The sequence below is a fragment of the Scyliorhinus canicula genome, chromosome 14 (assembly GCF_902713615.1).
Source record: "Scyliorhinus canicula chromosome 14, sScyCan1.1, whole genome shotgun sequence".
Classification (NCBI taxonomy): Eukaryota; Metazoa; Chordata; class Chondrichthyes; order Carcharhiniformes; family Scyliorhinidae; genus Scyliorhinus; species Scyliorhinus canicula.
The window spans coordinates 4,633,027-4,658,504 of record NC_052159.1 but is presented as its reverse complement, the minus strand read 5'-3'; the positions used below and the strand labels follow the sequence as shown (position 1 = coordinate 4,658,504).

The window sequence follows — 25,478 nt, the reverse complement described above, 5'->3', positions numbered from 1 at the left end:
AACTGTACCAGTCGGAGCCAACGGGGGAGAGGAGGGGAATGGAGAGGTTCCTTGACAGGCTTTCTTTCCCGAAGGTGCAGGAGGAGAAGGTGGAGGGGCTGGGTGCGCCGATTGAGCTGGAGGAGCTAGTTAAGGGGATCGGGCAGATGCAGTCAGGGAAGGCACCGGGGCCGGATGGGTTCCCGGTGGAATTTTATAAAAAGTTCGTGGACCTAGTGGGCCCCTTGCTGGTGCGGACACTCAACGAAGTATGGGAAGGGGGGACTTTGCCCCCGATGATGTCACGGGCGCTGATCTCGTTAATTTTAAAGAAGGACAAGGACCCCCAGCAGTGTGGTTCATACAGGCCCATATCTCTCCTCAACGTGGATGCTAAGGTGCTGGCAAAAATCCTGGCCACCAGGATAGAGGACTGTGTGCCAGGGGTTGTGCATGAGGACCAGACAGGTTTTGTGAAGGGAAGGCAGCTGAACACGAATGTGCGGAGATTGCTGAATGTCATTATGATGCCGGCGATTGAGGGGGAGGCAGAGATAGTGGTGGCGCTGGATGCGGAGAAGGCCTTCGATAGAGTGGAGTGGGGGTACCTATGGGAGGTGTTGGGGAGGTTTGGATTTGGTGAAGGGTTCATTAGATGGGTAAGGCTGCTATATGAGGCCCCGATGGCGTGCGTGGCCACGAATAGGAGGAGGTCGGAGTACTTCCGGCTTTACCGAGGGACCAGGCAGGGTTGCCCCTTGTCCCCCTTGTTGTTTGCACTGGCAATCGAGCCGCTGGCAATGGCATTGAGAGATTCAGAGAGGTGGAGAGGCTTGGTGCGAGGTGGAGAGGAACATAGGGTGTCGTTGTATGCCGACGACCTGTTACTGTATGTGGCGGACCCGGTGGGAGGGATGCCGGGAGTGATGGAGTTACTAGCCGAGTTTGGGACCTTCTCAGGTTATAAATTAAACTTAGGCAAGAGCGAGGTGTTTGTGGTGCACCCTGGAGACCAGGAGGAAGGAATTGGTAGGCTCCCGCTTAGGCGGGCAGGGGAGAGCTTTAGGTACCTGGGGGTGCAAGTGGCCAGGGACTGGGGGACTCTCCACAAGCATAACTTTACCAGACTGGTAGATCAGATGGAGGAGGAGTTCAGGAGGTGGGACATGCTGCCATTGTCGTTGGCGGGGAGGGTGCAGTCCGTCAAAATGACAGTGCTTCCGAGGTTCTTGTTCCTTTTTCAGTGCCTGCCCATATTTATCCCCAGGGCCTTCTTTAGGAGAGTGACCGGCAGTATTCTGAGCTTTGTGTGGGCACATGGGACTCCGAGAGTGAGGAGGGTATTCCTGGAGCGAGGAAGGGATAGAGGCGGGCTGGCGCTGCCCAACCTTCTGGGGTACTATTGGGCAGCCAATGTGTCAATGGTGCGTAAATGGGTGATGGAGGGGGGAGGGGCGGCGTGGAAAAGAATGGGGATGGCGTCATGTAGAGGTACAAGCCTGGGTGCCATGGTAACGGCACCGTTGCCGCTCTCCCCCAAGAGGGTTACCACGAGCCCGGTGGTGGCGGCGACCCTAAGAATCTGGGGACAGTGGAGACGGCATCGGGGGGAAACAGGGGGCTCGATGGAGGCTCCACTGGGTGGCAACCATCGGTTCATCCTGGGGAACACGGATGGGGGATTCAGGGGATGGCAAAGGGCGGGCATCAGCAAATTGAGGGACCTGTTTATTGGCGGGAGGTTTGCGGGCCTGGGGGAACTGGAAGATAAATTTGGCCTTCCCCAGGGGAACATGTTCAGATACCTGCAGGTAAAGGCGTTTGCTAGGCGACAGGTAGAGGGATTCCCTTTGCTGCCCTCGCAGGGGACGATGGACAGAGTGCTTTCGGGGGTGTGGGTAGGAGAGGGGAAGGTGTCTGACTTCTATAAGGTAATGCAGGAGGTGGAGGAGTCGTCAGTGGAGGAGCTGAAGGCTAAATCGGAGGAGGAACTCGGGGAGCAGATAGAGGATGGGACTTGGGCGGAGGCCTTGGAGAGAGTCAACTCCTCCTCCTCATGTGCGAGGCTTAGTCTCATCCAATTTAAGGTGCTGCACCGGGCCCATATGTCCGGGACTAGGATGAGTAGGTTCTTCGGGGGTGAGGACAGGTGCACCAGATGTTCGGGGAGTCCTGCGAACCACGCCCATATGTTCTGGGCATGCCCAGCACTGGAAGAATTCTGGAAGGGTGTGGCGGGGGACGGTGTCGAGGGTGGTTGGATCCAGGGTCAAACCAGGGTGGGGACTCGCGATTTTTGGGGTTGGGGTGGAGCCGGGAGTGCAGGAGGCGAAAGAGGCCGGTGTCCTGGCCTTTGCGTCCCTAGTAGCCCGTCGAAGGATTCTGTTACAATGGAAGGATGCAAGGCCCCCAAGCGTGGAGACCTGGATTAGTGACATGGCGGGATTTATAAAATTGGAAAAGGTCAAATTTGCCCTGAGAGGATCAATACAAGGGTTCTATAAACGATGGCAGCCTTTTCTGGACTTCCTGGCTCAGAGATAGGTAACTGGGTCAATAGCAGCAGCAACCCGGGGGGGGGTGGGGGGGGGGGGGGGGTGCATTATTGTAGTGTTTATTCTGTAACTTTATAGTGTGTTAATTTGCGTTGTTGTTAAAATGCTGGGTTGTTCATGGGGATGGGGCGAATGTATATGATTGTTAATATTATTGTTATTTTCGGTATTTTACTAAGGTGCGTTATTGTTGTATAAAATCAAAATTTCTCAATAAAAATTATTTAAAAAAAACAAAAAACAAATGAAATGGCCACAGGACATGTGGGTATTACTGATTCAAACAAAGCTGATAGGTAAGGCTAGTGAAGTGTTTGCATCACTACTGGAGGAGGTATCTGGGATGTATGAGGAGGTGAAAAAATCCATATTCGGTGCATATGAACTGGTGCCTGAAGACTACAGACAAAGGTTTAGAAATTTAAGGAAATAATTTGGCCAAACATACATGGAGTTTGAAAGGCTCAAACAGAGTAATTTTGATAGGTGGATAAGGGCTTTGAAAATAGACCAAACGTATGAAGCTCTCAGAGAAATTATACTTTTGGAGGAGTTTAAAAATGCAATTCCTGATGTAGTGAGAACTCATGTGGAAGAGCAGAGGCTTAAAACTGCGAGATTAGCAGCAGAAATGGCAGATGATTATGAATTAGTTCAGAAATCAAAGTTTGGTTTCCGACATTAGTTTCAGCCTGTGAGGGATAGAAACTGGGGACATGAGAAATACTCAAGTGGTAAAGGTAAAGGTGATCTGATGGGAGATAATAAGGAGAGTGTCCCTCAGACTAAAAAAGAAATCCAGGATGGTGGAAAAGAAATGAAAAGTTTCAAATGATTTCAGAGTAATAAACTAGGCCATGTAAAGTCACAGTGTTGTTGGTTGAAGAAAAGCACTGGGAAGGTTGATGCGGTAAAACAGGATAAGACAGTGGGGTTTGTTAAAGTGGTAAAGGAAAGCCCAAGTGAAGTGAAGGAGGTGCAAAAGATTGTACAGCCTGATCAAGAGGTGATTGATAAGAAGGTGCCAGATCTCTTTAAAGAATTTACTTGTGTGGGTAAAGTTTACTCATGTGTATCAGGAGGAGCAGGTAAAGAAGTCACAATTTTAAGAGTTATGCGAGCTAGTCAATCTTTGATGAGATGAGGAGTTATGTAGTTTGGGAAGAATGTTGCCAGAAAAGGTGGTAATATGTGGAATTCAGGGTGAGAGGAGTAGTGTTCCATTATATAAGGTAAGGTTGGAAAGTCCAGTGAAGAGTGGTGAAGTGGTAGTAGGAGTAATAGAGAAACTATCTTGTCCAGGAATACAGTTTATCTTGGGTAATGATTGTTGCTCGTTATGCTTTCCCTTAATTTGCTCTGTTTTAATTACCTTTGCTCAAGAGTCGCCAGGTATCTTTGTGATACCACCACAGGGTTCAAAGCCAAGTACTGATCAATGACTCGATACACCAGTTAGTAAGTTTGAAATCAATACACATTTATTTACACAGTCAATTATTACTCATGCATAAACTCTATTCGCTAAACTACAACTACTACTAAAGCCTATACTTAGCTTCGAGTGGCCCACTCAGTCAGAGGAACAATGGCCGTTGTCCAGTTCTGATACTGCGAGCTTTGAACTGGGATAGGATAGTAGCTAGGAGTGTCTATCTCGTAGTGTGCGTTGACCTGAGACTTACTTGGTTGGTGCTTGGCGGCCTCTTGTCGCTGAGAGCCAAAAGCTAAGGTGAAGGTGAAGCGATCTTCCAAGAGAGCGATCTGAACGTGGGGACGCTATCTTATAGTCCCCAGGGGTTTCGTGCCCTACTGGGCGGACCCCGGACTTGGTCCCAATTAATTAGACCATGTCTCAATCGTTCGTATTGATTTTCTCCAATACCGGAGTTGTTCCCTGATCGTTGGGCGGGCCCTATGTGGCCGTTGGCCTGCCTTTGTTTTAGCTCCCACTGGCGCCGGGGAGTCTGTCCTGGTCTCAATTGTTTCAATGTTTCTTTTTGTCCCTGGAGATAGCTCATTAATATGCTAATGGCTATTGGTTTCAGTTCTGTCTGGGTTCTGCAAATCTTAATACACAGGAAACCTTGCACCTGCTTGTTTCTCTAGTGTTGTCCGTTTTTCCCTGCACTCCTTGCGAGTGTCCATTTTGGAATCGGGACGTGGCCACCCCAGGTGGCTACATGATATAGCTGAATCGCAGGTGGAAGTGATGCCTACTGTGGTTGATAAGCCAGTGGAAAATCAGACAACTGAAGTGTTGAAGTGCGAATATCCTGGAATTATTCCGGATTGTGTAGTAACAAGGTCGCAAGGTCACAGGTTAAGGCAAGAGGATAAATCAAAGAATGAAGATGACGTTGAAGTGCAATTATCAGAAACGATTTTTGATCAGATGGTTGAAAAAGAAAAAGAACAGGTGGAGGATGAGGCGGACATTTTTAGTTCAGGAAAATTGGCGGAGTTACAACAGAAAGATGTAGAAATAAAACGGATGTATCAAAAAGCATATACGGAAGAGGAATCTGAGTGTATACCAGAGTGTTATTACCGTAAAAGTGATGTCTTGATGAGAAAATGGAGACCTTTACATATGCAGGCGGATGAAAAGTGGGCAGAAGTTCATCAAGTAGTATTGATGGTAGGGTATAGAAAGGAGGTATTGCGAGTTGCAAATAAGGTACCAGTGGGAGGTAATTTGGGAATAAGGAAAATTCAAGCTAAAATCCAGAAACATTTTTATTGGTCTGGACTACATAAAAATGTAGTCAAATTTTGTGAATCATGTCACACATGTCAAGTGATAAGGAAACCTCAAGCAGTGATAATACCAGCGCCGTTAATACCCATTCCAGCATTTGAGGAACCTTTTACAAGGGTCCTAATTGATTGCGTAGGACTGCTTCCTAAAACTAAAGTGGGAATCAATGGGCGAAATTCTCCGCACTCACGACGGTGCGGAGAATAGCGGGCGTCGTAAATTTTTACGGCCACGCTGGTCTGACGCCCTCCCGCTATTCTCCCCCCCCCCACGCCCGCCTCCCGACACAAATCGCTGCCCACCGTTTTTTTACGGCGAGCAGCGATTCCCAGCTGGCCGATGGGCCGAATTCCAAGGCCTTTACGACCATTTTTATGAACGTCAAACACACCTGGTCTGACCGTTCGTAAAAACGGCCGTAAAGTCCCGATCTGGTGAACCATGGCACCGATTGGCACGGCAGTACCACGGCCGTGCCAAGGGTGCCATGGGCCCGCGATCGGTGCCCACCGATCGCGGGCAGCGGGTACTTACCCCGCGCACTCTTTATCATTCCGCCGCCCCGCTGTATCCATTCGCGGGGCGGCTGAGGGGCATACCGGCCCGCGCATGCGCGGGTTTTCACGCAAATGCGTGATGACGTCATACGCGGGTTGGAGTCGTCCAATCCGCGCATGCGCGGCTGACGTCATGTGACGCATCAGCCGTCGCAAACTCTGGCTAGCGGGCTTAACGAAATTCGTTAAGCCCGCGATGCCGGAGTTCACGGCCGCGGGATGCTAGCCCCGACCGGGGACCAGAATCGGTTCCCGGTCGGGGGGGCGGAGGCTGGCGTCAAACCCGCCCGTTTTTGACGCCAGCCTCACGATTTCTCCCGGGTGCGGAGAATCACGCCCAATATCTTTTGACTATAATGGATGTGTCTACTTGGTTATACGTAATATTACAGCTAAAAAGATTATGGAGGAGTTACTTAAATTCTTTACTCGATATGGACTACCCACAGAAATACAATCCGATCAAGGTTCAAATTTTACCTCAAGGTTGTTCAAAGAAGTTATAGATAGCTTTGGAATAAAACAATTTAAATCAACTGTGTACTATCCAGAATTGCAGGGAGCGTTAGAAAGGTGGCATCAGACATTAAAGACAATATTGAGGGCTTATTGTCAAGATTATCCAGAGGATTGGGATAAAGGAATTGGTTGTGTGTGGACTATAGAAAAGTTAATGCAGTTACAAGAACGGACTCTTATCCTATCCCACGTTTGGAGGATTGCATTGAGAAAGTGGGACAATCAGCTTTTATTTCCAAACTGGATTTACTTAAAGGTTACTGGCAGATACCTTTATCCGAAAGGGCGAAGGAGATTTCAGCTTTTGTGACTCCAGATGGTATATACAAATTCAAAGTTATGCCATTTGGCATGAAAATGCCCCAGCAACATTTCAACGGTTAACTGACAGTCGTTTCAGGATTACCCAATTGTGCGGTATACATCGACGATCTGGTATTTTCAGCCATACATGGAAAGAGCATTTAAAACAACTGATGGAGTTATTCGATCGACTTCAGGAGGCGGGGTTGGTGATAAACCTCGCCAAAAGTGAATTTGGAAAAGCCCAAGTCACTTTCCTTGAGGAGTTTCCGATACCCTTGCATCGAAGGGAATAATGCGATTTCTTGACATGAGTGGATTTAATCGAACATTTGTGAAAAGGTTTTGTAGCGTGATTGCTCCACTGATGGACTTGCTGAAGAAGCGTAAAAAATTTCAGTGGGCAGCGGACTTTCAATGGGCATTTGACTGCCTGAAAGCTACGATTACCAATGATCATGTTTTGGAGAATTACAAGGGAGTCTGTGATTAGATTGAACTAAAGTATCTGACTTTAAAGAGAAATGCCGAGATGTAGAGAAATGGATGGATCGTGCAAAAACCTTCTTGTTCTAAGGGATGTCAATTGAGAAGGATTCCAGTTTGAGGAAGAAGCACAACAAAAAAGACTATATTATTATACCTGTTTGCGTGTGTTTTTTTGAAACGAAAATGTATATTTACTGTGTGCATTTCTGAAAGGATAGTGAAAAGGTGAAAAATGAACATCTTGAAGTTGATGGGTTTTTTTTTCTTGGGGGGAGGTGTCATGTGAGAGTACCTTTAAGAAATGGGTGTTTAAGAAATGTACCTTTAAGAATTGGGTGTTTATCAGTGATGTCAGAGTGTGGGTGGAGCTGGGCTGTCTGTCAGCTTTTTACTTTTGTCTTAGGGTGTTTGCTACAGGGTGTGTTTTAGTTTGTTTTCAGAGCTGGATTGCTGCAGTCAGAAGGGGTATTAATCTTTCTCTCTGTAAGCTAAAAACTGTAAATCGATCCTTTGGTGGTTTAAAACTAATAACAGCTCTCAGTAGTGACTTTAACCTGATGTGCTTCTGTTAAAAGTTCTTTTTTAAGTCTTATGGATGTTAAAAGGACAGCTTAAGGATTACTTAATGTTGTATTCTTTGGGGGTTGTATTTGAATTAATGGTTGCGAAGATGTTCACTGTATGTTTTAAAAAGGTTAACTTGAGTTCATAGAATAAACATTGTTTTGCTTTAAAAAATACATTTCCATTTCTGCTGTACCATGCCTGTAGTGTGGGCCGTGTGCTCTCCATACACAATCTATTAAAAGTTGTGGGTCAGGTGAACTCCATAATACACTTTGGGGTTCTCTAAACCCTGGCCCATAACAATAGTCAGTGCCTCTTGCTCAAAAAACCCAGCAGAGATCCTCAACATCAACTGTCCACCTGCAAGGTTTCTTGTGGGCAGGAGCTGTGAAATTGTAAATGCCCTCCTAACCTCTGGGGTTTGAATTAAGTACTAATTTAGCTGTAATATGTCCTTAATTTACCATTAATCAATGAATCGGTCATAATTTCAACACCATGCCACAATGAAATAGACATCTATGATGTGATGAATGCAAGAAATTGTCTTTTTCTTGCAGTAATGTTCTTAAAACCTGCGTTAAGATGCCTACAGACCGTATGTCTGCTAAATCTCATAAAAGTGAGGTCATAATTGATTTTGCAAGTGAAGTGTTCCGCTAATGGAATATTATTTACGTTTAAAGCACACCTGCGGTGTCGATAATTTATGAGGGGGTATTATGTTTGGTCCTAGCTAAACAGGTCATGGGACATCTTGTGGGAGGAGACAGGAGAATGAATACCTTATTCTTTGGTTACAGACGATCTTCTTAAGGGAAGGAGCCAGGTCTGTCTGAAAAAATAGTTCTCCCTCGGATTTTAATCTGAACAGAGGTGTGTCAGTTTTGGTCTTGAAAGGTTCGCTGTCCAAAGATTCTGCACAGAGAAAAGCAAGTAGAAACCTGGTTATTAGCTTTATTCATGAGCATTATTTGAACTATTTTGGTTTGCTTAATTGGAATACCCAGAAGCAGGTTTAGGAAGTAGGTTAAAGTTAACAGCTGTTGTAACTGTTAACTGTAAAGCTATTTCTCTGCTGTTAATGTGTTTTAACATAAAAGATACTTGTTGGTCAGTGTTAGCAGTCCTGTGGTGCAGTTACATTCCCTCACAGTTTTACAAATTGCAAATAGTTAGGCTACGATCCGGGATCCTAACACTGTTTTTCAAGAAATGGTAAGTAATCCAGAGAGTCACAGAAATATTAGTTCAGGGGTGGGCAAACTACGGCCCGCGGGCCGCATGCGGCCCGCCAAAGGTATTTCTGCAGCCCACCAAGTCATTAAAAAAAAAAAAAAAATTTTTTTAAAAAAAATTTTTTTTTTTTTTTTTTTTTAAATTTTTTTTAAGGTTAATGGGGGGGGGGGCTGTTGGGTTACTTACTGGTATAGGGTGGATACGTTGACTTGAGTAGGGTGATCATTGCTCGGCACAACGTCGAGGGCCGAAGGGCCTGTTCTGTGCTGTACTGTTCTATGTTCTATATGAGGCGCCCAGAATCATAACCGGGTGAAGTAATTATTTTACTTAATATACTATGCGGCCCTTTGTGAATTGTGAATTTCTGAATGTGGCCCTTGCACGGAAAAGTTTGCCCACCCCTGTATTAGTTGTTTTTTTAAAATATAGAATATCCAATTCATTTTTTTCCAATTAAGGTGAAACCCACGCAAACAAGGGGGGAATGTGCAAACATGGACAGTGACCACATCCATGATTCCCATAGCCCAGTAGGAATTATTGTTTTCAGGTGATGGTAGAAAATTGGGAACAATAAAGATATATTTTATAAACCCCTGGTCACATACTTCACACTGGAACACTACAGTACGGGTCCAGTGAACACCAGCTACATGTTTTTAGACATCTGATGCTCTTTTAATTTACTTGTGTTTTTCAGCAATGTTGCAAAATCAATATAAACTAGATGATGGCGAGAGTGCCACGATAGACTGCTTTCCAATCAGGAAGATTTTCAAGGGCGGATATCAAAGTAAGCATTTCCTTTTCGCGGCTGATATATTAATCACGGTGAACCCAGGAAAGAGTGATTTACAAAATCCATCCAGGGCATTGTAACATTTGCAAGTGTTTCCCTGGTATTTTAGTTCTGCCCATAGTGCTGGCGCACACTCTGCCACCTATCCCCGACCTCCCACTATATGAACCAGAACCCTACTTAAGAATCTAACCTGATAATAATAATAAACTACAATAGCAAATTGAATTTATACAATGCTTTTAGTTGAATCTTACTGTAGAGAAGGAGACCATTTGGCCCAATATGGGTGTGAAGGTATTTGAAAGAGCTATCCAATTCGTCCCATTCCCCATTGTACTTCAAATTTTTCCTTTTCAAGTATTTATCCAGTTACCTTTCAGGTCAGAACAACAGCTCATCTCCCTCTCTGATTCTTTTGCCGATTAACTTAAACTGTGTCTTCTAGTTATTGACCCTTCTGCCAGTGGAAAAAGTTTATCTTTATTTGCTTTGTCAAAACACTTCAGATTTTCAATCGCTCTACTAAATCTCCCCCTAAGCCACTCTGCTCTATGGAAACCATTCCATATTTCTCCAGTCTCCACATAACAGAAGTCTGTCATCCTTGGGACCATTCTGTTAAATCTTCTCTGCAGTCAATCCAAGTCCTTGACATTCTTCCTAAAGTGTGACATCTAGAATTGGACACAATTCTCCAGCTGAAGCCTCAGAGTGATTGATAAGCATTTAACATAACTTCCTTGCTTTTATACTCTAGTTCTTTATTTAATAGAGAACTTGACTATTGCTGAAAAAAGAGACAAGTGTCATCAGGACAGATTCGCAAGAATAATAATTGTAAAGGGGACAACAATTTATATTGCATAAGTAGAGAGTGCTGATTGGTTGGCCAATGGACTTTGATTGGTGGAGGCATTGTCATGATGAGTTGACCAGGGAACAGTTAACTGCCAAGCTTTTGTTTAAATTCAAACCAGACATGTCAACTCTGACCAGTCAAGGTATTGCCAAGGGGAATGAACCAGGGAATGGCTGTCTCCCAAGCTTTTGTTTAGTTGAAAAAGGTGCAATGTGTGAACATGCTCCTTCTGTCTGCAAAGAACAGAGCCCTGAGTGTCAATATATGTAGCTTCTAGCACATGTAATAGTTGTTTGTAGTATATATAAATGATCTGGAAGAAAATGTGGGTGGTCTGATTAGTAAGTTTGCGGATGACACGAAGATTGGCAGAGCTGATGATAGTGCCGAGGATTGTCAGAGGATACAACAGGATATAGATAGATTGGCGACTTGGGCACAGAAATGGCAGATGGAGTTTAATACGGACAAATGCGAGGTGATGCATTTTGGAGGATCAAATCTTGGTATGAATTATACTGTAAATGGCAGAACCCTTAGGAACATTAACATACGGAGAGATTTGGCCGTTCAGGGCCACAGTTCCCTAAAGGTGGCAGTACATCTGGCCACGGTGATTAAGAAGGCAAATGGCATGCTTACCTTCATCAGCCAGGGCATTGAGTACAGGAGTTGAGAATTCATGTTGCAGCTGTATAAAACCTTGGTTAGACTGCATTTGGAGTATTGTGTGCAGTTCTGGTCACCACATTATCAGAAGGATATGGACGCTTTGGAGAGAGTGCAAAGAAGGTTCACTGGTTTCGAGGGTGTTGGCTATGAGGAGAGGTTGAATAAACTAGGAATGTTTTCATTGGGAAGACGGAGGCTGAGAGGAGACCTGACACAGGCCTACAAAATTCTGAGAGGCAGACAGGTCGGATAGTCAGAGGCTTTTTCCAAAGGGTGGAAATGTCGATTACAAGGGGCCACAGGTTCAAGGTGAGAGGGGGAAAGTTTAAGGGAGATGTGCAGGGTAAGCTTATCACGCAGAAAGTGGTGGGTGCTGGAGTGCGCTGCCAGAGGATGTGGTGGAAGCAGGGACATTAGCAACATTTAAGAGTCATCTGGAATCTGGGGACAGTGGAGACGGCATGGGGGGAAACAGGGGGCTCGATGGAGGCTCCATTGGGTGGCAATCATCGGTTCATCCCAGGGAACAGGGATGGGGGATTTAGGGGGTGGCAAAGGGTGGGCATCAGTAAATTGAGGGACCTGTTTATTGGCGGGAGGTTTGCGGGCCTGGGGGAACTGGAAGATAAATTTGGGCTTCCCCAAGGGAACATGTTCAGATACTTGCAGGTAAAGGCGTTTGCTAGGCGACAGGTAGAGGGATTCCCTTTGCTGCCCTCGCGGGGGACGATGGACAGAGTGCTTTCGGGGGTGTGGGTCAGAGAGGGGAAGGTGTCTGACATTTATACGGTAATGCAGGAGGTGGAGGAGTCGTCAGTGGAGGAGCTGAAGGCTAAATGGGAGGAGGAACTCGGGGAGCAGATAGAGGACGGGACTTGGGCGGATGCCTTGGAGAGAGTCAACTCTTCCTCCTCATGTGCGAGGCTTAGTCTCATCCAATTTAAGGTGCTGCACCGGGCCCACATGTCCGGGACTAGGATGAGTAGGTTCTTTGGGGGTGAGGACAGGTGCGCCAGATGTTCGGGGAGTCCAGCGAACCACGCCCATATGTTCTGGGCATGCCCAGCACTGGAAGAATTCTGGAAGGGGGTGGCAGGGACGGTGTCGAGGGTGGTTGGATCCAGGGTCAAACCAGGGTGGGGACTTGCGATTTTTGGAGTTGCGGTAGAGCCGGGAGTGCAGGAGGCGAAAGAGGCCGGTGTCCTGGCCTTTGCGTCCCTAGTAGCCCGACGAAGGAACTTGCTGCAGTGGAAGGATGCGAGGTCCCCAAGTATGGAGACCTGGATCAGTGACATGGCGGGATTTATAAAATTGGAAAGGGTCAAATTTGCCCTGAGAGGATCAATACAAGGGTTCTATAAACGATGGCACTTCCTGGACTTCCTGGCTCAAAGATAGGTATCTTGGTCAATAGCAGCAGCAACCCGGGGAGGGGGGGGTTCCTTATTGTAGAATCTATTTTGTAACTTAATATTGTGTTAATTTACGTTGTTATTAATATGCTGTGTTGTTCATGGAGGTGGGGCGAATGTTTATGATTGCTAATATTATTGTTATTTTTGGTATTTTATTATGGTTCTTTGTTGTTGTATAAATTCAAAATTTTTCAATAAAAATTATTTTTAAAAAAAAGAGTCAGCTGGATGGGTCCATGAATAGGGAGGAAATAGAGTAAGGGCAGAAAGTTTTTTTTAACTTAGGGCATCATGATCTGCACAGGCTTAGAGGGCCGAAGCGACTGTACCTGTGCTGTACTTTTCTTTGTTCTTTTTGTAAGTGAACTATATTACGAGCCTGTCTAGTAATCTTAAATTGAATGTCAGTGTAACAGTAATTTCCCACTACCAACATCCTGGGGTTTACCATTGGTCAGAAATTGAACTGCACTAGCCATATAAATACTGTGGCTACAAGAGGCTGGGAATTCTGCAGTGAGTAACTCACCTCCTGACTCCTCAAAGACTGTACACCATCTACTAGGCACAAGTCAGGAATATGATGGAATACTCTCCACTTGCCTGAACGAGTACAGCTCCAACAACACTCAAGAAGCTCATCACCATCAGGACAAAGCAGCCACTTGATTGGCACCCTATTGACCATGTTCAACATGTAAAGCAGATTCTTGAACTCGCCGTTCGCAGGATTGGTGGTGAAGGCGGAAAATCCCGCGAGAATCGGGAAACGCGATTCTTGCCAGAGAGACTACGATTCCCCATTTTCTCCGCTCCTTACTGACAATGTCACGAGATTCATGCCTACAAAGAATGTGAACATCATTTAATTAAATTTCAATACTATTTAATATTAGTACCCTTCCACCGTCAAATTATCCCCCCTCACTAAATAATCATACCTCTCTGACATAAGGTCACGTTGGCGAGGTTTACACAAGTCAGTCCAGACATGAGGCAGTCGAGGGGATCCCTCAGAGATAAGTACTCCTGGAGAGGGGTGGGGGGACAGTAGAGGGGAATAGCGGGCACTGCTCCCTGGTACAGGTTGGCACTGACAACCTGGCACTGCTAATCCTGTGCCATGTGGCAATACTGGGGCAGACCCTAGTGGGAGACCCATGGCACTGTGGTGGGTGGTGGAGAGGAGAGCAGAGAGTGAATGGGGGGGGGCGGTGCTGATGATGAATGTAGGGGTCTATAAGACCCCCTCCTGCCAGAGTGACAATGTAAACCATGTCCACTCAGTTTGTTTTGTCAGAGAGGCACAAGATCCCGTGAGCAAATTGGTTTGTGGAATTGGAGAATTCCCTGAGTGAGCCTCACACTTTGCCAAATTCTGATAAGATTCTGCCCTTACTCTCTCCACCACCAATGCACAGTGGCAGCTGTGTATACCATCTACATGGTACACTGCAGCAACTCACCAAGGCTCCATGAACAGCACCTTCCAAATCTGGAACCTCTATCACTAAAATGTCAAGGGCAACAGATAGAACATAGAACATAGAACGATACAGCGCAGTACAGGCCCTTCGGCCCACGATGTTGCACCGACATGGGAAGTCAAAAACTAAAGGCCATCTAACCTACACTATGCCATTATCATCCATATGCTTATCCAATAAACTTTTAAATGCCCTCAATGTTGGCGAGTTCACTACTGTTGCAGGTAGGGCATTCCACGGCCTCACCACTCTGTGTAAAAAACCTACCTCTGACGCCTGTCCTAAATCTATTACCCCTCAATTTAAGGCTATGTCCCCTCGTGCTAGCCACCTCCATCCGCGGGAGAAGGCTCTCACTGTCCACCCTATCTAACCCTCTGATCATTTTGTATGCCTCTATTAAGTCACCTCTTAACCTTCTTCTCTCTAACGAAAACAACCTCAAGTCCATCAGCCTTTCCTCATAAGATTTTCCCTCCATACCAGGCAACATCCTGGTAAATCTCCTCTGCCCCCGTTCCAAAGCTTCCACGTCCTTCCTATAATGAGGCGACCAGAACTGTACGCAATACTCCAAATGCGGCCGTACCAGAGTTTTGTACAGCTGCAACATGACCTCATGGCTCCGGAACTCAATCCCTCTACCAATAAAGGCCAACACACCATAGGCCTTCTTCACAACCCTATCAACCTGGGTGGCAACTTTCAGGGATCTATGTACATGGACACCGAGATCCCTCTGCTCATCCACACTGCCAAGAATTTTACCATTAGCCAAATATTCCGCATTCCTGTTTTTCTTTCCAAAGTGAATCACCTCACACTTCTCTACATTGAACTCCATTTGCCACCTCTCAGCCCAGCTCTGCAGCTTATCTATGTCCTCTCTGTAACCTGCAACATCCTTCCACCGACTTTAGTGTCGTCTGCAAATTTACTCACCCAACCTTCTGCGCCCTCCTCTAGGTCATTTATGAAAATGACAAACAGCAATGGCCCCAGAACAGATCCTTGTGGTACGCCACTCGTAACTGAACTCCATTCTGAACATTTGCCATCAACCACCACCCTCTGTCTTCTTTCAACTAGCCAATTTCTGATCCACATCTCTAAATCACCCTCAATCCCCAGCCTCCGTATTTTCTGCAATAGCCGACTTCTTTTTACTGAAATCCATATACACCACATCAACTGCTCTACCCTCGTCTACCTGTTCAGTCACCTTCTCAAAGAACTCGATAAGGTTTGTGAGGCATGACCTACCCTTCACAAAACCATGCTGACTATCCCTAATCATATTATTCCTATCTAGATGATTATAAATCGTATCTCTGATAATCCTCTCCAAGACTTTACCCACAACAGATGTGAGGCTCACCGGCCTATAGTTACCGGGGTTATCTCTACTCCCTTTCTTGAACAAAGGGACCACATTTGCTACCCTCCAGTCCTCTGGCACTATTCCTGGAGCCAATGATGACATAAAAATCAAAGCCAAAGGCTCAGCAATCTCTTCCCTGGCTTCCCAGAGAATCCTAGGATAAATCCCATCAGGCCCCGGGGACTTATCTATTTTCACCTTGTCCAGAATTGCCAACACTTCTTCCCTACGCACCTCAATGCCATCTATTCTAGTAGCCTGGGTCTCAGCATTCTCCTCCACAACATTATCTTTTTCCTGAGTGAATACTGATGAAAAGTATTCATTTAGTATCTCGCTTATCTCCTCAGCCTCCACACACAACTTCCCACCACTGTCCTTGACTGGCCCTACTCTTACCCTAGTCATTCTTTTATTCCTGACATACCTATAGAAAGCTTTTGGGTTTTCCTTGATCCTACCTGCCAAAGACTTCTCATGTCCCAGATACATGGGAACACCATCCTGCAAGTTTCTCTGCAAGTCATACACCTTCTTAACTTGGAAATATATCCCTAACAGGTGTACCTACAACAAGTTCAAGAAGGCAGCTCACCACCACTTTCTGAAGGGCAACTAGGGATAGACAATAAATGCTGGTCTAGTTCAGCGATCACCTCAACATCCCACGCACAAATAACTTTTCTGAAAAGGGTCCCCCTACTGGCCGGTAATATCAATGTCACATTACACAGTCTTTATTTATTTTTCGTGTTGTTTGTTTCAGGTGCTGGGCACTGGGTGAAGGCTGAGAAAGGCACCAAGGATAAGGTTTTCCAAGTTGTAATTGGCCCAAAGCCTGTTCAAAGCCCTTTTCCAAAGTTAGCCCCAGTGGAAAAACCAGCTGACAGGCCTCCTAAACCCACAAAGGAAACAGTGCTGGATGCAAATTTCTTGGTGAGTATCATTAGCTATTGGGCTCCTCCAAGGCAGATAAATTGGCAGACATATTCCTGGCTGTTTCAACACAAGACCTTGCAACAGCAAGCACATTGCCCCCATGCTCCTTCTATTCGTTGCCTGAACAGTGCAACAGAGGGAGCTTTACTCTAAATCTAACCCCGTGCTGTACGTGTCCTGGGAGTGTTTGATGGGGGAGAGTGTCGAGGGAGCTTTACTCTGTATCTAACCCCGTGCTGTACCTGTCCTGGGAGTGTTTGATGGGGACAGTGTAGAGGGAGCTTTACTCTGTATCAAACACCGTGCTGTGCCGTTCATAGATAGATAGAATTTACAGTGTAGAAGGAGGCCATTCAGCCCATCGAGTGCACCGGCTCTTGGAAAGGTCAACAACTCCACCCTATCCCCATAACCCAGAAACCCCACCCAACACTAAGGGCAATTTTTGACACTAAGAGCAATTTATCATGGCCAATCCACCTAACCTGCACATCTTTGGACTCGGAGCACCCGGAGGAAACCCACGCACACACAGGGAGGATGTGCAGACTCCGCACAGACAGTGGCCCAAGCCGGAATCGAACCTGGGACCCTGGAGCTGTGAAGCGATTGTGCTATCCACAATGCTACCGTGCTGTCGTGCGAGTGTTTGATGGGACAATTGCCACGTGGCTGCAAATCCTAGAGGGAACATTGATCACATCCTACAAATTGTAGTAGTACCTATTATCCCTATTTTCAGTTTCCTACCATTTCCTACCTGCAGGCTGTACAAGAGGCAATGACTAGGATGGAAGAGAGTTAAGGGTTTGACGAGTGACAAAGGCAGGAGATGTGGAGGTGAAGGAGTGATCTTGCAGACTGACAGCTATAAAAGTCTTAGTCCAAATGAAATGGAAAGCAGTAGACAATTGGGAGTTTGGAAGTGCAGATGTAAATAACAGATGGGGGGCGCAATTTCATGGGAAGGTTTCTTCGTGTGGTAGCGAGCAAGAACTGCCGTGAGCTTCCCCACGCTCGGCTGGCGAGGCCGACACCGGTATCAAATGTTAATTGGTCCACTTAACGAGGCCTCACGGGCTTCATGCCACAAATGACTGTCCCGCCAGCTGATTGTCCGGGACTGCGCTCACAAGCTCACCGCTAACAAGGGGGAGCAGCACTTAAATCGCTCCTGCACAGCCAACCCAACACAGCTCGCAGCCGTGCCACTGAGGAGAACAGCCCCACGATTCGTGGATGCCGACCTGGCCAGATTGTTGGACGTGGTCGAGACCAGACGGAATGCCCTGTTCCCCCGAGGGGCTCGGAGGGTCTGCCACAGGGCAGCCAGTGGCAGGGAGGAAGTGGCAGCGATTGTCAGCTCGGGGAGCGTCACCAGAAGAATCGGCACCCAGTGCTGTAAGAAGATCAATGACCTCCACCGGGCCACACGGGCCCCTGGCGCAACCCCACCCCCCCCAAAGAATGCACCTGGTGCCCCACCCAGCACTGTTCTGTGCCCCGGCCACCCATGTGGGGCAGCACGGTAGCATGGTGGTTAGCATAAATGCTTCACAGCTCCAGGGTCCCAGGTTCGATTCCCGGCTGGGTCACTGTCTGTGCAGAGTCTGCACGTCCTCCCCGTGTGTGCGTGGGTTTCCTCCGGGTGCTCCGGTTTCCTCCCACAGTCCAAAGATGTGCGGGTTAGGTGGATTGGCCATGCTAAATTGCCCGTAGTGTCCTAAAAAGTAAGGTTAAGGGGGGGGGGGTTGTTGGGTTACGTGTATAGGGTGGATACGTGGGTTTGAGTAGGGTGATCATTGCTCGGCACAACATCGAGGGCCGAAGGGCCTGTTCTGTGCTGTACTGTTCTATCTATCTATCTATCTATCTATCTATCTATCTATCTATCTATCTATCTATCTATCTATCTATCTATGTCCAGCAGTGCTGCTCATGCTAGCCCCCCGACCCTCAAACTCCCCACGCACCCAAACTCCCCTTCCCCCCCATTCTCCCCATCCCTCCCAAACTCCTCTTCCCCCCCCCCACTTCCTTTCCCCATTCACCCCCATTCCTCCCCTACTCCCCATCTCCCATACTCCCCTTAATCCCCATACTCCCTCCCCCCCCCATACTCACCATCTCCCTCCCCACCCCAGCGATGAACGAAACGTGCAGCTCACAATGTCCCCTCTGTGTGTCTCCGCAGGAAAAGTTGACACACAACAAACAGGAAGGGGTCTAGACGGTCCTCACCCCCTCTATGGAATGGCCCTGGAAGTCACGGGGCGTGGCCGAGGACAGATTTGTCATCGACATAGAGGTTGGCGTATGGCGCAGAGCAGAGGTTCCACCAGCCCCCATCCAGATGACCTGTCACACATGAGTTGTTAATGCCATGCAGAATGACCCAGCCCTCCCACTGATCATATATCCATTCTCTCGCAGGATCCTCATCCAATGGTGTCGGCCTATCTGGGGTGCCCCCCTCCATTCATGAGAACACCTAGGAGGGGAGCTCCGAGGAGACTGCTGTTTTCCCAGCACACCTGTTTTCCCCACCCTCCACCAGCACAGAGACACATACCTGGATGGGCGACACACACCACACGCCTCGCCCAGGTGAGATAGCAGCCGAATCCCAGGACCCAGCCAGATGCTGAGTCTCTGGACAAGGTTTACCCGGAGCTGATGCAGACGCTAGGGTGTGCCCGTGATATTCAGAGGTGGATGTCGGCGACACTCCAGCAGGTCCATAGCCAATTGGAGGAGTCCCAGAAGCTACAGGCACAGGAGATAGTGCCATCAACGCATGGCACAGAGGCCAATGCTGCTAGGGTGGCGACTGCAGTGGAGAGCCTGGTGCATGACGTTGGCAGCATGAGTGGCGGTGTCCAGTCGGTGGCTCAATCGATGATGGCCATGGCTGAGTGCATGTCCCAGTCACTGGAGAACATGTCCCACATAACTCTGATGCGGCACTGTGGAGCATGTCTCAATCTCAGGTGGGCATTTCTGGGGTGCTCCATAGCATGTCCCAGTCACAGGAGTATCGCAAAAGACATCGACACAATGCTGCAGACATTGGGAAGGCGCCAGGGCTGGCAGAGCCAGATGACAGAGGGGCAGCCGGGCTCGATCCAGCTGCCCCTCCATCCTGATGTGAACCCCAGGGCCCTAGGGGCACTGTCCGGGAGGAGGGGATGGTGGGTGTTAGCTCAGAGCCACGCTACGGAGTGGCGATGGCGGCCACCAGCTCCCTGGAGTTCCATCCCCTTGACGATGGCGCATCTGGGAGTCAGCACCCGGAACAGGGTGGCACGGTGGGGCGTGTGTAACCGGCAGGTGGGCTGGGCCTCCAGGCCCAGGGCCCCCACAGGACACCTGCCAAGGGGATCGACAGCCACGGGACGCGGTGGTGAGCAGGGTGCCTCCATCTCTGATGTGCATCCTGGGGACACACCTCGGCGCAGTGATAGAGCACAGAAGGCTAATCAGGTTGAGGATCACTGCGGACAGGCAGGAGTCAGACTATGGTTCAGATTTAGGAGCACCAGCACTCAGCTCAGCAGGTTATCATCATCAACCCCCCCTTTATCTTCGACAGTGACTCGCTGACAGGGCCGAAACAGTCCCATCACCCTGGAGTGATGTTACACAGATCCTGGAAGTCGTCAACTTCCTGGTGAGTCAGTGGAAGATTTCTGGCGTGCCCTGATTCCCCTAGTTAGAGACTGTGACTGTCAAGCCGTTACGGCCACGGAACACTCGAACTTGCTCATGAGAGACGTTTTTGTCACAGGGATAGGGTCCGATTACATCCGACAGCGCCTCTTAGAAGGGGCCACGCTCCACCTCGCGGAGACTAAAAAGCTAGTGCTCTCGCTTACGGTCGCTTCACGCAGCATCCAGGCCTACGCCCCCAGTCGCGCGGCCCACCCCACATGTGCATCGTGGACTCTGCAGACGGCCGCCCCATCGTGGACCTCACCAGCGACCACCCCAGCCAACCCCATGCCTGTGCCGCAATTTAGATAGCACAGTAAGAAGTCTTAGATAGCACAGTAAGAAGTCTTACAACACCAGGTTAAAGTCCAACAGGTTTGTTTCAAACACGAGCTTTCGGAGCGCAGCTCCTTCTTCAGGTGACTGGAGAGGTATGATCCAGAAACATTTATATAGACAAAGTCAGCGATGCCGGACAATGCTTGGAATGCGAGAATTTGCAGGTAATCAAATCATTACAGATCCAGAGAGAGGGATAATCACAGGTTAAAGAGGTATGAATTGTCTCAAGCCAGGACAGTTGGTGGAATTTTGCAAGTCCAGGTCAGATGGTGGGGAGTGGATGTAATGCGACATGAATCCAAGATCCCGGTTGAGGCCGCACTCATGCGTTTTTTTGCTTTGTGCGTTGTCGCGTGTCCTGAAGGCTGCCTTGGAGAACGCTTACCCGGAGATCAGAGGCTGAATGCCCTTGACTGCTGAAGTGTTCCCCGACTGGAAGGGAACATTCCTGCCTGTTGATTGTCGCACGATTCCCGTTCATTCGTTGTCGCAGTGTCTGCATGGTCTCGCCAATGTACCACGCTTCGGGACATCCTTTCCTGCAGTGTATGAGGTAGACTACATTGGTCGAGTCGCACGAGTATGTGCCGCGTACCTGGTGGGTGGTGAGCAGTCTCGCCAACACAACCTGTCAACTGCTTCCACCAACGTGAAAATTGATGGGCACGAGATCTCCTGTCTGCTTGAATCCGGGAGTACCGGGAGCTTCATCCCGATACGGTAAGGCGCTGCTCCCTCGCGGTACACCCCGCCAACCAGAGAATCTCCCTGGCCTCCGGGTCCCACTCCGTGGCGATCCGGGGGTGCTGCATAGCCACTCTCATGGTCCAGGGCATGGAGTTCAGCGGCTTCCGCCTTTAAATCCTCCCCAACCTCTGCGCTGCCCAGCTACTTGGCCTGGACTTCCAGTGCAACCTCCAGAGCCTAACACTGAAATTCGGCGGGCCCCTACCACCCCTTACTGTGTGCGGCCTCGTGACCCTAAAGGTCGACCCACCTTCCCTATTTGCAAACTTAACTCTGGATTGCAAACCCGTCGCCACCAGGAGAAGACGGTACAGCGCCCAGGACAAGACCTTCATCAGGTCCGAAGTCCAGCGACTGCTTCGGGAAGGCATCATCGAGGAGCAGCAACAGCCCCTGGAAAGCCCAAGTGCTGGTGGTGAAAACTGGGGAGAAACACAGAATGGTGGTTGACTGCAGTCAGACCATCAATCGGTACACGCAGCTCGACGCATACCCCCTCCCACACATATCTGATATGGTCAATCAGATTGCACAGTACTGGGTCTTCTCAACTGTGGACCTGAAATCTGCCAGCAGCTCCCCATTCGTAAATCGGACCGCCCATACATTGCCTTCGAAGCAGATGGCCGCCATGACCACTTTCTCAGGGTTCCCTTTGGTGTCACCAACGGGGTCTCGATTTTCCAACGGGAAATGGACCGAATGGTTGACCGGTACGGACTGCGGGCCACCTTCCCATACCTGAACAATGTCACCACCTGCGGCCACGATCAGCAGGACCATGACGCCAACCTTGTCAAATTTCTCCACCGCCACTCTCCTCAATCTCACGTATAACAAGAAGTGCGTGTTCAACACAAACAGCTTAGCCATCCTCGGCTATGTGACCCAGAACGGAGTTCTGGGGCCCAATCCCGACCGCATGCGCCCCCTCATGGAGCTTCCCATTCCCCACTGCCCCAAGGCCCTCAAACGATGCCTGGGGTTCTTCTCTTATTACGCCCAGTGGGTCCCAAACTATGCGGACAAGGCCCGTCCATTCATTCTATCCACTCTGTATCCCATGACGGCCAAGGCTCACCAGGCCTTCAACCATATTAAGGCTGACATCGCCAAGGCCGCAATGCACGCAGTCGACGAGACGTTACCATTTCAGGTCAAGAGCGACGCATCAGACGTCGCTCTAGCCGCCACCCTGATCCAGACAGGCAGGCCCGTGCCATTTTTCTCACAAACCCTACACGCTTCCAAAATTCGGCATTCCTCCATTGAAAAAGAGGCCCAAGCCATCGTTGAAGCTGTGCGGCATTGGAGGCATTACCTGGCCGGCAGTAGATTCAGTCTCCTCACTGACCAACGGTCGGTAACCTTCATGTTCAACAACACACAGCGGGGCAAGATCAAAAACGATAAAATCTTGAGGTGGAGGATCGAGCTCTCCATCTACAACTACGAGATTTAGTATCGCCCCGGTAAGCTCAATGAGCCCCCTGATGCCCTATCCCGAGGTACATGTGCCAGCGCATACGTGGACCGACTCCGGACTCTGCACGACAACTTCTGTCACCCGAGGGTCACACGTTTTTACCATTTCATCAAGGCTCGCAATCTGCCTTACTCCATCGAGGAAGTCAGGGCTATCACCAGAGACTGCCAGGTCTGCGTGGAGTGCAAACCGCACTTCTAGCGGACAGACCGTCCGCGCCTGGCGAAGGCCTCCCGCCCCTTTGAACGCCTCAGCATGGACTTCAGAGGGCCCCTCACCTCCATCGACCGTAACACTTACTTCCTCAGTTTGGTCGATGAATATTCCAGATTCCCCTTCACCATTCCATGCCCCAACATGACGTCTGCCACAGTCATCAAAGCCCTCAACACCATCTTCGCTCTGTTCGGCTTCCCTGCCTACGTCCACAGTGACAGGGGATCCTCATTCATGAGCGATGAGCTGCGTCAGTTCCTGCTCAACAGGGGCATTGCCTCGAGCAGGCCGACCAGCTACAACCCCGGGGGAACGGGCAGGTAGAGAGGAAGAATGGGATGGTCTGGAGGGCCGTCCAGCTGGCCCTACAGTCCAGAAATCTCCCGGCCTCCCGCTGACAGGAGGTCCTTCCCGACGCCCTGCACTCCATTCGGTCGCTCCTCTGCACCGCGACTAATGAAACACCCCATGAACGTCTCTTTGCCTTCCCTAGGAAGTCCACCTCCGGGGTGTCGCTTCCAACTTGGCTCGCAGCTCCAGGACCTGTACTCCTCCCTAAACACATACGACTCCACAAGGCGGACCCATTGGTTGAGAGGGTACAGCTACTTCATGCCAACCCACAATATGCCTACGTAGTGTACCCCGACGACCGCCAAGATACTGTCTCCCTCGGGGACCTGGCGCCAGCTGGTTCCCCACACACCCCCCACTCCTCCAACCCGGTGCCACCCTCCCCTTCCCCGGCGCACCCCACCGCAGACCCCACTCTGGCACAATCCGTCCTCCCCTTGCCCACACCTGGGGCTGAAGAGGATTTTGGCACGCTCCCGAACACCGAACCGACACCGGAATCACCGGCAGCACTGCGGCGGTCCCGACAGCAGATCAAGGTTCCGGACCGACTGAATCTGTAACATGACCTGGACTTTTAAAACACCATCCTTCTGTACATAATTTTCCCCTCCATCCCGCTGGACTCAACTTTTTTTGCTCTCTGTACTTTGAAAAGTCTACCTGTATTTAGTTCTCCATCATCCCCGCCGGACTTGATCTTAACAGGGGGTGAATGTGGTAGTCACCACTGATGTATATATTGTATATAGAGGATGTCGGTGTAGGTGTTTTGTGGTAAGGCCCTGTACTACAGGTACGGGGATAGTTCCCTGCCTGCTGGCTCCCAGTACAGCAGCCACTTTGCCAGCTGCTGTAGGAGGCCACACATCTTAGTGTAATAAAGCCTCGATTACATCCAACTCTCATCTTTGTGTAATTGATAGTGCATCACACTTCAAAGCTTTTATAGTTTGCTGCCCGGGGAAACAGGGCATCTGTGACCTCACAGATGCACATGTGGGCTGTAGTTTGTGAGATGCTGCACAAACTCCCGCTCGAGCCCTGGAACGATCCTGAGGCGTAAAGGTTCAGGGCTGCGGTGACCTTGTCGGTCACTGGGGGTGGGTACCCTCCTCCTCCACGTGGTGCCAACCCTTGTTGAGGCGGAGCCTCCTACGGCACACGCTGTCTGCCATTTGTTCGAAAGACCAGCAACACCTTGGGCCACCGTGGGCCTCCCCTTCTGGGTCCCTCCCTGGCCTGATGGGAGGCTGCATCCTCAGGGTGTGGGGTAGGGCCCTGCACATGGACCGCAGAATCGAACCTCTGTCCCCTGGAACGGGAACGCATGATCCAGATGGTGGCATGGTGGCCCACGGGCACTGACACCCAACTTCCAACCCCCCCACACACAAAATATGTATGGGCACACCCCCGGCACCGGACACCCCCCACCACCGGGGGCTCACTCAACCCCCCTACAGCACTGGGGCAGCAACCCCAGTAGCGCCGGGATCATTGCCCGGGTGCGAGGTTGGCTACTCACCTCCTCGCATCCCCTCAGCAGCCATTCCGCCAAGCTTCACATTTTTAAAAAGGTGTACTTATCGATGTCCGCTTGGTCACTTGCTGGGGAGGCCGTTAGATCAGGGAGTTGGTCCCGTTAATGTATGGACATTGGCCTTAAGTGGTGATTATTGGTTTCTCTCCATGCCATGGCAGGACCCTGATTTCGCCAAGGAGAACAGGCCGGTTAGATCGCAAGCAGGCGTGGTTTTCGTTTTCGGCCTCTCCCGTGATCTAATGGCCTCGTCACGCTCTAGCTTAAGGTCAACGTGGCCATTAAATCGCGCCCAAAGATTTTAATAAATGTAAAGAAAAATTATGCTGCATGCTCACTTCATAAAGACCAGGAAAGAGGGGCAGCACCGTGGCGTAGTGGTTAGTATTGCTGACTCACTGCGCTGAGGTCACAGGTTCGATCTCGGCTCTGGGTCATTGTCCCTGTGGAGTTTGCACATTCTCCCCATGTTTGCGTGGGTTTCGTCCCCACAACCCAAAGATGTGCAGGCTAGGTGGGTTGGGCATGCTAAATTGCCCCTTAATTGGGAAA

General features: G+C 49.2%; 1 protein-coding gene across 6 annotated transcripts in view; it reads left to right on the top strand.

The window, feature by feature from the left end:
• xrra1 (X-ray radiation resistance associated 1) overlaps positions 1-25,478 on the top strand; it is a 126,692-nt gene that overhangs the window by 11,727 nt on the left and 89,487 nt on the right. For 4 of the 6 annotated variants that reach the window (XM_038817796.1, XM_038817797.1, XM_038817792.1 and 1 more), the window contains exons 2-3: positions 9,673-9,765; positions 16,355-16,524. In XM_038817796.1, the coding sequence (XP_038673724.1) occupies positions 9,675-9,765; positions 16,355-16,524 (261 nt within the window). In that variant the 5' untranslated portion in view covers positions 9,673-9,674. Of the gene's footprint in view, positions 1-8,533; positions 8,663-9,672; positions 9,766-16,354; positions 16,525-17,293; positions 17,368-25,478 lie in introns of those variants that run through there. The other 2 variants (XM_038817793.1, XM_038817798.1) reach the window with 2 other exon arrangements.